The following is a 16,369-nucleotide window of genomic DNA, read 5'->3' on the forward strand; positions in this document are numbered from 1 at the left end:
ATATTTGAGTTTGCTCTGATAGAGTATTTAGTTTCATGATCCCGAATTTTTACGTACTTCTGTAAAGACGTGCTCTTGTAGTGTATATCACGCTTTCTGAAGGATACTGATCGAGTTTGCTGAATGAATAGGTGACTTTGGAACACAACTTTGCTCGGCAATCCGCAATATGGGTGTGCATTGCTGTACAGTATACCTTGCCCCTACGGAACTGACGCGAGCTGCAGTGTCATTTCGTAGCATTTTCATTTGAGCGCACAAATATTTTTCGTTTTGTCGCACGTTTGAAATATGACAACACGGCAATGCATATTTAAACGGTTCTAGGACATTTCGTACCACGGACATTTCGTAGTACCGGATATTTCGTACCACTTGACAGGCTGATTACCTGCGAAGTGTCAGCTAATGACTTTAAAATATTTAAGAGGGGACATTCCGTACCACTTAAAAGAGTGGGAAGTACTGCGAATTAAAAACGATATCCTAATGAATGTATTCATTTGTATATCCTTTGTCGACTACTGGCGCAGAGGCCTCCGCACGGTGTGACCACTACTGATGTTAACCTTCCGTCGGGCGCAACTGATCTGATTGGCACGCGTGTTAATTCTTACCTCGTATTCGTCATTCGCGGGGAACCTAGCTACTTTCACCATTCAGTAGTTTCCTGTTTCCGCGTGACCCCCAAGCCCATATCAGCCATTTCATCAGATTATTTGATAGTGAAATAATGTAGTAGTTTATAAATATCCACAATAATAGTAATATTATCCATCCTTATGCTCGCCAGGCACATTGCGCCCAAACACGATGTATATTTCTATTGTATTATTTTGTTTCAGGATTTATACTTTAAAAAATCGACTTTCTTATGATAATATTTATGTAAACATAAGTGATAAGTATAGTTTAAAACACAATCATTAAAAAAACAGAAGTTTTCTTCAGCAAATATTGTAAATAATTTTTGTTTCTTATTTCTAAAGTATGCCTTTGCTGGCAAGATGTAGTGTTTACAGTGCACTATGTTTTCTGGTATGGGCTATATCAAATTTGTTACTTTCATTGACCTGTCTCAGTCTCATCCTTGGCTTTGACAATATGAAAGTGACTGAGGTATGAGTGATGCTAGTAATACCATTGCTTATGCAGCCAGTCCCTGTTATGAATGGTGTGAAGATATCGCTCATAGAGTCGGTTGGTGCATGCATTTCAGTGGGCTTGGCAGACTGATATGTAATAGCAGCGGCTGGCTCGGTGAGGAAAGCAACGGGAAACTACCTCACTCCTCATTTCCCTAGTACGCCTCTTCAGTGACGCCTAGGCTATTTATGACAGCTGTTGGCGGAGCTGCAGAGGATCAAACCAGCCTTCGGGCTGAATACCCAACATACATACATACATACATACATACATACATACATACATACATACATACATACATACATACATACATACATACATACATTTCTAAAGTGTGTCTGTCCGGCTCATTATGCCCGCTGGCGTGGAAATGGAATAATTCCAATTTGACATCACGTGGTACGAATTGCCCTTTGGGGATTACGGGAAAACCATTCGCAGGTAGATAACGACCCGGGTGGTACGAAATGTCCTCAAAAATCAAGCGATACGAAATGTCCGTGGCACATGTCCGGAAACCTATTTAAACCTGTACCCTCCTATATCTCCGTGTTTGTTGTTTATACTGGTGGAAAATAAATATTTCCTTGTGTTTTGGTCCTTTCTCCTCTTTCCGTCATTCTCTTTTTACCAGCATACACGTACATTTTTGTTTTAGGATATTGACGACTGTGAAGAGTGACTGATTTGCGATATAAAATTCAATCATAAGCAACTGCAGAGAAAAACTATTTGAAAAGTATTTTCTTTAGAAGATAATGAAGATGCAGCGAAACGAGGAGAAAAACGTGAAGGAACGATCATTCAAAGCATTAGGAAAAAGGGAATCAAAGAGTGAGGGGGACGGGGTGGGGGTGGGGGTTGAAAACCCTAATGTCACTGAAGCGGAAGAAAACAAAATGTGATCACCTAGTCCTATAATATCCAAATCACCTAACACTTGTCAACAATAACATTACACTGACTAGACTATTGTTGTTACTTAAGCGTTCTTTGTCTCTTCTGCTGCCACTTAGCTCCGTTAGGTGGAATTATTGCTGCAAGTACATATACTAACAGTTAACGACGGGTACACAACAAATGGTCGAGAATGAAGTATTTTTAACAGCATGACAGTTAAAGTTTACTAATTCATACGTTAATACATAAATATAACTAACTCCACTTACCTCCTTCAGAACGGTGTCCTGCTTCTTCGTCGAAAGTGCCAGATAGCGCTCCTGGCTCAAACAAAATTTTGCTGTTTGCTTGTCAAACTTCTTCCTGCCTTCCTGTGAACATGTAAATACAGCATCAAACATAATTCGTTAAGCTAGACTCATCAATAACTAGAGATAGATTTTTGAAAAATTTGCTTTCGATTATCTGAATCCTAGAAGATGAGTAAAGCCATAAGTTATAACGGTAAATGTCCTCATATCTTCTGCAGCTAAACAGAATGGCTTCATAAATACATCGAACACGGAATGCTCCAACGATAACAGACTTCCTGGACCAGTGTATTGGTCGAGGAGATAGATCTTGGACTTTGTACTCCACATCGGCCGGCATTCGTAGAATGTGTGCAGTTTGAGCAGTACTGGCAGACTCACAACGGGGCACAGAGGTGAAGAAGGTTTTTGGTAACTTCCCGCGGGTAGGGTAGGGATAATTTACTGTACTTTTATTTTTCAATCGAACACTTGAGAATATTATCACGAAATTGATGCCAGAGTCATCCGACATTTAATTTGGAAATACAGTAGAATTTGGTTAATGCCAACGTTTTTAATGTGAAGTGAAAATACCATATTAGAACTCTCATATTTTCATACAGTGATGTTTAAGGATGATAGAATACTGTCTGGGTGAAGAGAAAAGTAGTGCAGAATCGTGCTGTTGCTGGAAATGAACTGTAGTTAATGGAAAGCTAAGAAAAGGTACAAGATCTTGACCGCCTACGAGTTTCTTGAATAGTCTTCTAGGCAGCGAATTTTTGATTTTCGGTAACCGGAAAAATCCGACCATTAGGCCTAAACCAAGAACTCCACGTGGAACTGATTTACAGCTGTCAGTAGATGAACCGAGATATCCCCCTGGCGTGGGAACATTTGGTAAAATATCCGCCATTAATTGGAGATGGTTTACGTGACAAAAGCTAGGCTTTGCTACCGTCGGACAATAACATGGAAGTGATTATCTGTTTCAACCAATAAACAAACTTGAGTTTACACTTATCGCGCAAATAAATTGGAATAAATAAGGAAAAATTAGCGGCTTTTTAAAACAAGTCGTGAAGGATGAATAATGTTTGTGGTGTCATGACTGATGTGTTTTTGTTGGGCTTTGACTAGTTCTGAAGTATTTAAAATAAAATGCCATGTGCGATTTTATGGTCTGTTATTATTTCGCCATATTCTACTGTCACTGCAACTTGTGGGAACACTGAAAAAGTATGCATCGTTTTGATTTCGAGACTCGGGTTCAGTATACTGTGCGATATTATTTAATTCGAATCCGTGGTGAATTCGAATTTATTTTCTGGACCCTTCGGGTTCGAACTAACAAAGATGTACCATGATACGCACATGCATTGGAAATTGACTAAGAGGAATGGAACTGAATTAAACTAACCGCACTATCTCATTAAAAGTATCCGGACACCCCTATGTAATGCGGAATTGAATCCTAGATGACACGAGAGGCGGACCCGCCAGTAAAAAAGCAAGCGGGGAATATTGTGTTGTTAGTGGAGAAGCAGTAACAGCAGAATGGGTCGGTCAGGAGAGTTCAGTGACTTCGAACGTGGACTAGGCACTGGATGTCACTTGAGTAACAAATCCATCACTGTCATTTCAATCCTCCTAAAACTGTCCAAGTCGACTGTTGGTGAGGTGACTGTGAAGTGGAAACGCGAAGAACAACCGCAGCTAAATAAGACCAGGCGGACCTCATTCATTGACAGGGGCCGTCGAGTATTGCAGAGCGTGATTGTAAAAAAACGCAAGAAATAAAAGGAAGGAATCACTCGTGAGTTCTAAAGTGCTACCAGAAGTCCAGCCAGCACAATAACTGCGCGCCGGGAGTTGTAAAGAATGGGGTACAAGGGTCAAGCTGCTGCTCATTAGCCCAAACATTTCTGTAGTCAATGCTAAGCGACGCTTGAGGTGGTGTAAAGAGCGACGCCACTGGACAGTAGATGACTGGAAACGAGTACTTTGGAGTGATGAATCACACTATACCAAGTGGCAATCCGCTGGAACGGTTTGGGTTTCGCGAATACCCGGAGAACATTACCTGCAATCATGTGTAGTGCCAACAGTGGAGTGCGGAGGAGGTGGTGTTATGGTATGGGGGTGGTTTCCGTGGTTAGGGTGTGGTCCCCTATTGCGCTTAAGAACACTCTAAATGCGGAAGGTTATGAACACGTTTTAAACCACTGTGTACTGCGTACAGTATACGGCCAGTTCAGAGACGATGATTGATCGTATCAACGTGACAATGCACCCTGTCATAAAGCTGCATCTGTGAGGCAATGGTTTTAAGACAATAGCATTCCGGAAATGGACTGGCCTGCCCAGAGTCCCGACTGAACCCAATGGAACACCTTTGTGATAAATTAGAACGTCGACATCGTTCCAGACCCCAGCATCCAACACACTACCTTCTCTGGTTTCGACTCTTGAGGAAGAAAGGCGGACGCGGGAATGTGACATGGGTAAAGTCCAAGTGCAATTTCAGATAATTATCCGGATACTTCTCATCAGGTAGTGTATATGTCCAATTACGGAAGCGCCTTTGCAAGTCGACCTGAGAATAAATGACAAAAAAATAATACAGTCCAAATGAAGGATTACCTCTTACAATAGGCAACTACACTTGCATAAGTAAAATACCAATTCCGTTGAAGGGACAAGTTCCATAAAGGCGCACGGCACAAATACACATCGAAAATATCTTGGATGTTCTTAAGTAATGTTACCTGTTATATGCAAATGGAGTAAACAATTTTTTTACATATCTTTGAAGGGTATTTTAAATGAGTGTTTTGCTATACAAGATAGGTCACATTGTGATTTTAATTGGGAGCAATACATTATTAAATCATCAAAATTACCACCACAAAATATTTTAGGCTCCAATGTTAATACAATCACTCGAATCTACTTACTCAAAATATGGTTCATCTAGGGCGAGGCTACGGTAGTGTTTGTTTATCGCAGTGGGTAGATAGCGCATAGTGAACCAGAATGCAATTCTAACGAGACAACATTACTTAGCATACAGGTACTAAAGTGATGTAATATTGTATGGTATGATTAAATAAGGGAAGTTAACACAAACATCACACAAAGAGAGAGAAAGGAAAGCAACAAATTCCCTTGAACACAGTGGTCAGCCATAAGAAATGTTACATTTTAGAAGCAACCGAACTCACCAATTTGGAACTGTGGTAGACATGTGTTACACTAGTCATTTGTAGGAAGATCATATTCCTCATCACTGGCCTGGTCACTTTCATCATCATCATCATCAATGTGTACGTCAACTTCTTGCTTAGATGCACCACTGGTTACTCTTAGTTCCTTCAGCAAATAACGAACGTCCAATGGTAATGATATCTTCTTCTTGCTCCTTGATACTGCAGTTAACTGTGAAATTATGGGTCAGAACTTACTAGTAAGAGATTAAAAGCATCCTGCATTGTAGACACTCAACGAGAACTTTCTCGCAAGGCTAACTTATGCCTTCACGAGTGTTTTTTTCTTACTTGTACGACTTCTTGTGATATCATCCCCAATCGACAAGATAGCGGCCGGTATAACTTTTGCACCATGAATTATAATTTTTTGGACAGAAGGAGGCATGTGAAACCATGAATACATATCTAAATATAATTTTGCCTGTGCCCAGAGCTTGCTTGTTGAAAGCTTCTACGTTTACTTCGTAGCCACTTGATCTGGTCCGTAATACCATAGCGTATCGAAGAGGAAGTGCGACATCTCCGTTCGCCCGTGAGAGCTCAAGAGGTTGGTGGGACAGCCGCTTGGTGGCAGCACAGGCGATTGCGATGTCAACAGAGACCCTTGGCCATTAGCTCGCGTTATATTTGCCTTCAGATGTAGTAATTTTTATTGCTCATTATTGTCGCTGTCAGAGATGTTTCGACAGTTTGCATTATTAGTGTATTCACGATTGAGTGGTGTGAGAAGTGTTATGTTTTAAATACCTCGGTCTTTGTCGCTATTGTGCTATAAGGCAACGTATATCAGTGCGGGAGGAAACTATCACATCATGCCCTCGTGTTTTGTACCCGGCTGCAGATCTGGATATGACCGATCGTCTTCAGGTAGGCATTTCTTTAGGCCCCCTAAAGAGAGTGGTGTTTTACTGAAATGGGAGAAGGCTATCCATAGAAAAGACCGAAAATTAACTCATAACTGTTTCGTTTGTGACATTCATTTTTGCGATGACTTTCTAGTAAAAGTAGACTCGTTTACGGTGAATGGTGAAAGAGTAGAGAGACAGAGCTGGAAATTAAAACCAGAAACATTTCCTCACATATTTCCTAATCTACCCAAGTATATTTCTAAGGCAGTTAAGAAACGCAACTCCCCCACAAATAGGCAATCCACACGAAGAGATTTCTCTAATAAAAGCCCTGAACAGATCGTAAATATCAGTGATAGTGATCAACCTGTATGCTCAGTAGTTGAAGATAGCTCTAATGTCGCAGATGCTAGGAAAACAATTGCGCTATTAAAGAGGAGATGGAAGAATCAGAAACGTAATTTCATTAGAACGCAAAATCAACTCAATGTCGCTAAAGCTAAGATACATTTGCTTGAAAAAAAACATTTCTGATATAAAATCAAAGAGAATTTCACTGAGTCAAAACAATTCGGTTCTCTCAGCAAAAAAAACAGCAAATTATAGTCGGTACAATGATAAAGAAATGTCAAGCGAAATGTAAAAAAGGAATGAGATATAGTGATGAATTTCTTCTTGATGCACTTCTTTAAAAATAAAGTCTCCCAAGGGTTATCGGCACTGTTTAAATCATGACTTGCTGCCTTTGCCTTCTGAATCCCACTTGAGAAATTTGGTCAAGGACCTAAAATGTTCGTACGGCATAAATAAGCATGCTACCGCTGCCATAGCAGATTTTTTTTAATGGAAAGGAGGAACATGAACGCTTAGGGATGTTGATATTTGACGAGGTGAAATTACGAGAAGAAATTCGCTTTCACTCGGAAACGTTGCAAGTGAATGGTTTTGTTGATTTGGGGAAATTTACTGAAGATAAAAGCAAGGGTCAGTTGGCAAATCATGCTCTAGTTTTTATGTTTGTTCCTTTTCTATATAACTGGATACAACCAATAGCGATATATGCTAGCCGGAACGCCACCCCTGGTGATATAATTGCAAACATTCTCATTCAAGTCATCATGCAATTAGAGCAAGTAGGTGTCCGAATCATTGGTTACACATCGGATGGTAGTCAGTCGAATAAAAAGTTGTGGAAATGCTTAGGAATATCTGGTAACATAAAGAATCCGAAGTGTTATATTTGCAATCCAGCTGACTCCAACAGAAAATTATGGGCATTTTCAGACGCGTCACATATATTTAAATGTGTAAGAAATCATTTTCGTGACAAAGGACAGGTTAATTATAATGGCAATATTGTTGATTATTCATTCTACAGAAAAGTTTACGAATGTGACTCGTCTCCTGAATTTTCCGGATTGAAAGTTTGCTACAAACTGACCTCTGCCCACTTGGATCCTAATTCGTTTCAGCGAATGAATGTAAGACTGGCATTTCAACTATTCAGTAGATCAGTCGCTAATGGTATAGCATTCTATCGGGGTATTAAACCACATGGTTTAGAAGACAGTAAACAAACGCAAATTTTCACAAGCGATTTAAACTGTCTGACTGACGCATTAAATTCGTCTATTCCCACTCAAGCACTGTATAAATGATCACAGGCACATGAAACATTAATTAAATGCCAGAATGTTCTCAGAGATACTCAAAATTCATTCGCTTCACAAAGGACACTGGAGTCCTTAAGAGTTACCGTGGAAAGTACCTTAGAAGTGTCTGAATATTTGTGGGAACACAATTATAGCTATGTTTTGACAGGGAAATTTAATCAAGATCCCCTAGACCGTCATTTCGGTATCCTGCGATCACTAAGTTGTGATGATCATCCGTCCACTATTGACTTTCTACATTTACACACGTTGCAGTCTATTTACGTACCATCTAAACTTGCCTTATCGTCTGGCGGAAACTGTGAGTACAGAGCTGAATCCCCATTGACGTCTCTTGTTAATCGAATGCGTATTCTTGCAAGAGAAATTGAAAGTAAAAATCGTGCAGTGAAGACACAAGCTGTAGATGAAATCAGGGAAAAAATTGTGAACATCGAAAATGACATTCAAATACCAGACTGGGAAAACAGTTTACCTGAGTTAAGTGGGCGGAATTTTAACAAAGAGTAGGCCTACTTAGTGTATCATTTAGCCGGATACATAGTGAGGAATATTTCAAAAGTGATTCAGTGTGATTTATGTCGTCCTTTCCTTTTCGGCACACCGACTGATAGTGTGCCTGCTTCCCTAACACTAATTAAAGATTACGGCTCAATGCAAAGCGCCACATATCTCACGTATGCATCGGAAAGTGTTTATAATGTGTTGTTGCGAGTGGAAAATGTTGTTGCGGAGAAGCTATCGTGTATGGATAGTTTATGGGGTGGTACTTTCTTCGAGTGCTTGGATAAATTAGATGTTATTAAAGTGAAGTCATCGCAGTTGGGGTGCTGTGAAGATCATGTGCTGTGTTTGCTACCAAAACTCGTATTTCACTACTTGAAATGTCGATTCTTCTTCCGCACGAAGGAGATAAGATGGAAGCTGGTTACTTCGAAGGCAGCGAAATCATCCAGGAAATATTCCAAAGTGTCCAGCAGATGAAATCATTTTCAATCGTAAGTTGCATGGTTGAGTTTCTTAGTAGACTTTGAAGTAGTAGTCCCGATAATGCCTCTGTTATCCTCTCGCTCAGACATCACTGTGCGGCGGTCCACGGTAACTCGTGAAGACGTCGCACTTCCTCTTCGATACGCTATGGTAATACTGTGAAAAAGCGTTCGGTAAGTTCACTCGGCTTATAACGCATAGTTCTCAAAAACAAAACAAAAACAGGTGGGCTGTGTTTCCGTCGGCTGAAGTGCCACTGCTCTTGGTGAAACAATCGGGTCCACGCATGGAAAGGAGAAAGTCCAAAAGAATACTGTAATTCATAGTGTCAATGCTACTGCAGTCCACTACGTTAATGGCATTCATTACTTTTGGAATACTGCGGCATATGTTGCAAACCTGCAAAGAAGTGGCTGACGAATCATAATTAAATTACCTAACCTTCTTCGTTTAGTTCTCAATCCGCTATCTTCGAAGTGTGATGTAGGCCTTCCAATTCTGAAGGTGGATGAAACTGAATTATTCGTTTGAAGATTAGACATTGCAGCTTTATGCACTTCAGAAATATATAAATCCTTTGCTAGCCAATTTACCTGTATTTCATCCTATAACTTTGTTTCCATCGCTCTTGTATTTGCACTTGAAAGCACTCACCGTCAATTTAAGGTACCGTAAAACATCTGAAGATCATTCCTGAATGTTCATCTTGGGTAATACATAATCCATTAGCTCGTTTCCAATCTGTTTGTTGTTCCACAACACTTAACGCAGCTCATGGTGTGTTGTTATGGGTCGTGGTGGAGCACGCGCCACTGCAAATAGAGTTACTTTTCTAAGAAGTGTGCAAGAAAGTGCATGTACTGAGACATTAGCCTTAATAGTCATGAATTGCTTTATAATATTATGGTACCGAAATGCAAGCAGGAATGTTCGGATACATTTTTATAACTATGTAAATGTTGTAAAGTTAGAATTTTACGCGCTATTCACATTACATAATTTAAGCCTTTGGAGTGCAATAGTGACGAAGATAGTTATGTTTCAATTAAATTAATATGCAGTTACATGCCTGTAGCTTTCTTTTCCATACTTAACATATTCACTATAGCTCACTGATACTAAGTTAGCGACCGGCGAAGTTCACTCCAAAAACACAACTAGCAGTAAGCCACGCAGCCTCTTCCATAAAGGGGATATAAAGAGTGTTATTTCTAGTCATATCTATTTATATGTCGTCACCAAGGTTGAAATTTAGTATCCCTGGTTATTTGCCTATAGTTTGGGAACGAAGAAATGGAGACAAGAAATTTTTTTTTTGTCATTTTGTCCCGCTTCCCGCTACATTACAATTATGGCCCACTGTGCAGCGGGGCGAGCAGCGGCCACGTCAGTGGAGCGAGTCCAGTCCTCAAATGAGTCTCGCATTAGCGACAAGATAAGATGGATTTTAAAGAATAATTTGTGATCGCTACAAACACAAAAACAGTAGGGTGAATTCAGAATCGAATGCGTGTTGGTCGTTCAAGGGCAAATTACATTAGAGCGAAAAAACAACTGTATCACCAAGGAGCCTGCGTGACTCAAGCGGCAGCGCGCCGGCCTCTTATCGCTGGATTCCGTGGCTCATATCCCGGTCACTCCATGTGAGATTTGTGCTGGACAAAGCGGAGGCGAGACAGGTTTTTCTCCGGGTACTCCGGTTTTCCCTGTCAGCTTTCATTCCAGCAACACTCTCCAATAACATTTCATGTCATGTCAGTCATTAATCATTGCCCCAGAGGAGTACGACAGGCTTCGGCAGCCGGAACAATTCTTATCCTCGCCGCTAGATGGGGACTTCATTCATTCCATTCCTGACCCGGTCGAATGACTAAACAGGTTAGGATTTTCATTTTTTTTATCACCAAGGGCACCGACTAACTCAGCAGTCCTAGATATAGCGCGCAGCTGTGAGCTTGATGATAATAATAATAATAATAATAATAATAATAATAATAATAATAATAATAATAATTGTACCGGGCGGTATACCTCCGCTCCGCTAATTCAAACCTTGCGCCAGTTGAAACTCCTCTACTGGAGGAAGCCTGAACTTTAACTACAGTGTTAATTCTCAAGTTTCTCAGAAGATGTCCCTACTTGTAAACTTTGAAGTTTTTTGAACTGTGTCGTTTTCGATGTATTTTTGTTTTGCCTGTAGTAAGAAGTATGGACATTCTCTTCTAGATGGCACTACTGAAGGACTACAATTATGCACCCTAGTGCGAAGCGAAAGAACTGTGTTTTTGGAGAAATTTTGGGTTCATAAGTTTGTTCTTTGTTAAATTTCTTTCAGTCATTGTTTAAGTTGGCAATATTAACCCTTTCTTTCCGCCTGTTTTGAATTTGACCAATAAGGAATTTCTGTAATTAATTTTCCACCAATAAGGTGTTTCTTCTTCACCTAGTGTAGTAGTTTTTGCCATTATCCAATAAAATGCTTGTGGGCGGGTGTTATCATTCACGAAACGCCTCGAACTTTCCACGAGGGTATATAAACTGCTGATTTTCGGGTCTCCGCGCCACTCCATTAATATCTATCATTGTGTAAATTATGTAGCAGGGGGCGGGAAGCGCCTCTTTCTTCGGGCAGCAGTTCAACCACCAGGTAATGGCCTTTTAATAACTTCTTTTCTTGCTAGCTCAGCAGTTTAACTCTCGGGGCAGGTCCGAAGCCTTTTACCATGTAACTTTCCTCTAAAATGTAAAGACACTTGGTATCAATTCTATCTTTTTAAACTACAAATTGGGATAGAGAGTGCTTAACCCTCTCGAGCTCCCACTCATATTGCTTTGAGGTGAACTTATTTTCACAACCGTTTCTTCCCTTCTAATGTAATGTAAATCGTTTTCTTATATAAGTCACCTCTTTAGTATGGGATTATCCCTTGCATTGGCGGCCTAGTGCCAAGTAGGTTTTAGTAAAGTATATTAGGAGTGCAGTTTCGCCTCCTCTCAAGTTGATATTTTGGAGGCCACGTAATGGTCCTGTTTCTTCACTGAATAGGCCTCAGTAGGTTGGGTATTTTTACCCCTGTGTTATTTGTGTTTGGAGGTCAACTTGAAAGTGGAGTTTGGTGTGGCCTTTGATAGGCTTGAACTTAAGAGCGGGTCGCTCTTTCTTAAAATTTGTTCCTGCGTGCCTCGAGGAGGCTTTACTGTGTACTTGGGAGTAAGAGCTCCTGGGCATGATTGGGGTCTTCTGCCCCTTTGTTGAAACTTGTATATCGTAAGGTTGGGCTTATAGCTCAAGAATTGTGTGTCTGGCTCTCGGAGCCCAAATCCTGTAACACTGTAATTGTACACTCTCGAATTGTTGCTAGGCTACTGAGTACCTGTTATAATTGTTATTTATTGATCTGGAAAAGAAAATATAACCTTGTTAAATTAACTTTAATTTCGTATTTTGAGACCTGTTCACCCCAGCACCTTCTTTCACCTCTGCACATCCACAATACTCCGTAACAATAATAATAATAATAATAATAATAATAATAATAATAATAATAATAATAATAATAATAATAATAATAAGTTATTGTTTATGTAAAATCCATTTTCATATTATTACGGTTGGTTGTAATGTGTTAGCCATAAAGAACGAGCAGTAGATGCGAGACTTTCCCAGACGAAAGTCTTATTCTGTACATAAATAGTAAAATAACCGGGCTGAGTGGCTCAGACGGTTAGGCGCTGGCTTGCTGACCCCAACTTGGCAGGTTCGATCCTGGCTCAGTCCGGTGGTATTTGAAGGTGCTCAAATACGTCAGCTTCGTCTGTAGATTTACTGACACGTAAAAGAACTCCTACGGGACTAAATTCCGGCACCTCGGCGTCTCCGAAAACCGTAAAAGTAGTTAGTGGGACGTAAAATGAATAACATTATTATTATTATTATTATTATTATTATTATTATTATTATTATTATTATTATTATTATTATTATTATTATTATTATTATTTTAATAGTAAAATAGAGGCCATAACTGCAATCTTCACAATTTTGGAAAAAAGAATGGACCGGTATTTTTTTTTTTTTTTTTTGTGTGGAAAATGTGATTGTGTTTTGTAAAAGGTTTGAATGAATAAAATACTGTGTATTTTCGTCTCTTTTCGAAATAAAAATACGTGCACTCGGGGGTTCACAGACGAGTTATATTTCTCCTCTTTCAGAGCCTAAGTTCAAGCGAGTAAGCAATTTTCTTCCCAAATTGGACTGCGCCTGGTCTGTAATCGCACGTCTGAAGTAGGAAGCGCGACTACATATAATAAAGGCGAAAAACATGTACACAAGATCGAGCAGAATAAATGGTCTGGTGAGGAATGAACTGTAACAGTGATTATGGATACTGACCTTGACGGCTCCTATGTGCTCCTTGCGGAACTTCTCCAGTGGAAGAATGATCTGATCGTAGGCCTGCTCCAGCTGCAACAACCAAAAGAGCTTCTTTAATAACACAATTGACTTAGCGAATGCTTATATAACTCTTACAATAATTACTCACAAAGACATTGTTTTAATACTATGTTCATGAAGACTTTCTTTTAGAGCAAGGTACGAGGCTTTTTAATACTTTCAAGTAGGGATTTCCACCGTTCAAAAACTCTGGAAATAGACATGCACACATGCCCTAAAATACCAAAACATGACTCAAAAAACTTAGAAATATGCTGCAAAGAAATTACATATAGCCTAAATTTGCTGAGAAGACCAGCAGTAAACTGTCCACGTTCCTACCATTATTTTGCCCTTTCTATTTTGACAACTTACCCGTTAAAATCAATCTTCATTTAACCACAAAATATGTCTAAGGAAAAGAAATACAATATAATCAAACACAAACAAAATTACTTGACTTTATCTACACAAAACATGTGAATAATACTTGGAGAACGGCTAAAACTATTACAATATGACCAAAAATATGCTTTTTTCTACCACTTTGGTGAAATATGACCGATAGAATATATTAAAATATGCATTTATACGACCGATACAAATATGTTATCGTGCTCACAAAAGCTAGATAGGTGTTTAACTTATTCTTGTAAAAAGAAACCGAGACAAAAATGTGACATAACATAGAAATGCGAGCCCAACTCAAAAGCAAGTATTTAAGAACGATCGAAATTTATAATCACACCTCTTCCCTAGTTGAGAAACCACCACCTAGTCGCCCCGATTAAGACGTGGCACTGCTGTACCAGGTGCAGATTTTTAATTTGTTTGAACGGCTGCTGTCACAACAGTAACAAATACGAGGCATTATAGTACGGTAATGCATTGTGCTCAGGGTCACAAATCACAGAATTATTTAAAATACAACTGTGAATTGAGGAAGGAATTTAATACGTAATTGGAGAAGAACACCGTATAAAGAAGCTTCTCAATGCTGAGATCAATCTGAACAAAAATAGGAAATCCAGGCGTCAGCTACTCGCACCATCGTGCTCTGATTCGTCGCACGCAACACCCAACAGTAGCTTGGATGCCAGCGAAATATAATAATAATAATAATAATAATAATAATAATAATAATAATAATAATAGTAATAATAGTAATAATAATAATAATAATAATAATAATAATAATAATAATAATAATAATAATAATAACTGCACAAATCACGTTTGTATTTCAGCCTGACATAACTTGATGTAAGAAAGTTTCTAACAACACTTTACACACAATTTTCCGAGATGCTTGGACTGAAGTTTATACAGCCACACATAAGGCGCTCAACTTTGCATTTTATAATTTTGTGCTCAGAAGTATTTTTCGGAATCAAACGTAGCCCTACCACATGAGTCAAACAATATAAATGCACACAGTTCAGGACTGATACTTGCAGACAATACTTTCATCAGTAAGCCAATTATTCAAATAATGATCCACTTACTGTACTTCTACCGTGGGAGTGAGTTGTTTCACACCAATATAAATGAAATTATAATTCTGCCTAGCCTTTGCTGGCGAGATGTAGTGTTTTTTACGTCCCAACAACTACTTTTGACGGCTTTCGGAATTTTGTCCCGCAGAAGTTCTTTCCACGTGCCAGTAAATGTGTATATAACAACAATTGTAGAAAATATTTTCAATATTTTACGTCTGATATAATTTTACTGTGCGAGCTACAATAATGGGGAAACATTCACGAATTTCGGTTTTTATTGCAAAGTCCATCAACGGCGAGCATCGCTGACATAGAAATATTGTTAAATCGTCATGATAACGAACATGATGGCGATGGACTACCGAAATGAGAAGATAAACGTGAAGAAACGATCACTCGACGAGGAGAAAATGGAATGAACGCTCTATCATCGTTGAGCCGGAAGAAAGAATGGACGGCCTACAATGCACGCTGTTAAGTCCCTACAAGTTCAACAATAGAATTATACTGGCGGCCTGCTGTTAGCTGAGGTTCACTCTGTCTCTTCTGCTGCCTCTCACCTCCGCTAGACGGCATTACTGCTGCAGTTTACAAAAACTAACCCGTCAACGACGGGTCGACATCTAGGTCATGGAGTTATATGCTACTTGCTCTAGCTCAGCCAAAAATTACAAAAATAACTGTCCATTAATTACAATGACAAGGATGACTACGAATGTTTTTCTTTCCTTTTTTTCCCGCGGAGATTTGTTGAACTCTAATTGATTTGTTCAATATGGAAGTAAGTTATCGTGAAACCATCGGTAAGGCGTCAACTATTCCTCGCCAAGACCTCGAGGAAGGAACACGCATGAAGAGAGAAAGAATAACGTCGTTGCCGGGACGAAACCTCCTATGGTTTCCCATTTTCACACCAGGCAAATGCTGGGGCTGTACCTTAATTAAGGCCACGGCCGCTTCCTTTCAACTCCTAGGCCTTTCCTATCCCATCGTCGCCATAAGACCTATCTGTGTCGGTGCGACGTAAAAGCCCATAGCATTGTAAACCTCCTATGTGAAATATTTTAGCTTAGAACTTTGGCCGGTAAGGTTCTGGCATCTAAGGTGCAATATCGTGTGACCATTGTCAAGGCATTCTCGCTCTTCATAATGTATGTGCTGCGGGTCAGTATATCTCCAAAAATGTTAACACATAGGAGGTTTTGTCCCGGCAACGACAATAACCAGCAGCGCGACTCCCCGACCAGCATGGGACAGCAGCCCAGAGAGCCGCCAACCGTCCAGCCTACCCGTCTTCAATCAAGGGCAGAACCATG

General features: G+C 39.6%; 1 protein-coding gene across 3 annotated transcripts in view; it reads right to left on the reverse strand.

Moving 5' to 3' along the window:
* Positions 1–16,369, reverse strand: part of Graf (GTPase regulator associated with FAK) — a 711,082-nt gene that overhangs the window by 137,177 nt on the left and 557,536 nt on the right. For 2 of the 3 annotated variants that reach the window (XM_067142923.2, XM_067142924.2), the window contains 2 exons: positions 13,513–13,584; positions 2,316–2,417 (listed from right to left, as the gene is read on the reverse strand). In XM_067142923.2, coding sequence (XP_066999024.2) covers positions 2,316–2,417; positions 13,513–13,584 — 174 coding nt within the window. Of the gene's footprint in view, positions 1–2,315; positions 2,418–5,563; positions 5,634–13,512; positions 13,585–16,369 lie in introns of those variants that run through there. The other variant, XM_067142926.2, reaches the window with a different exon arrangement.

The sequence above is a fragment of the Anabrus simplex genome, chromosome 3 (genome assembly GCF_040414725.1).
Source record: "Anabrus simplex isolate iqAnaSimp1 chromosome 3, ASM4041472v1, whole genome shotgun sequence".
In the NCBI taxonomy this organism is placed as follows: domain Eukaryota; kingdom Metazoa; phylum Arthropoda; class Insecta; order Orthoptera; family Tettigoniidae; genus Anabrus; species Anabrus simplex.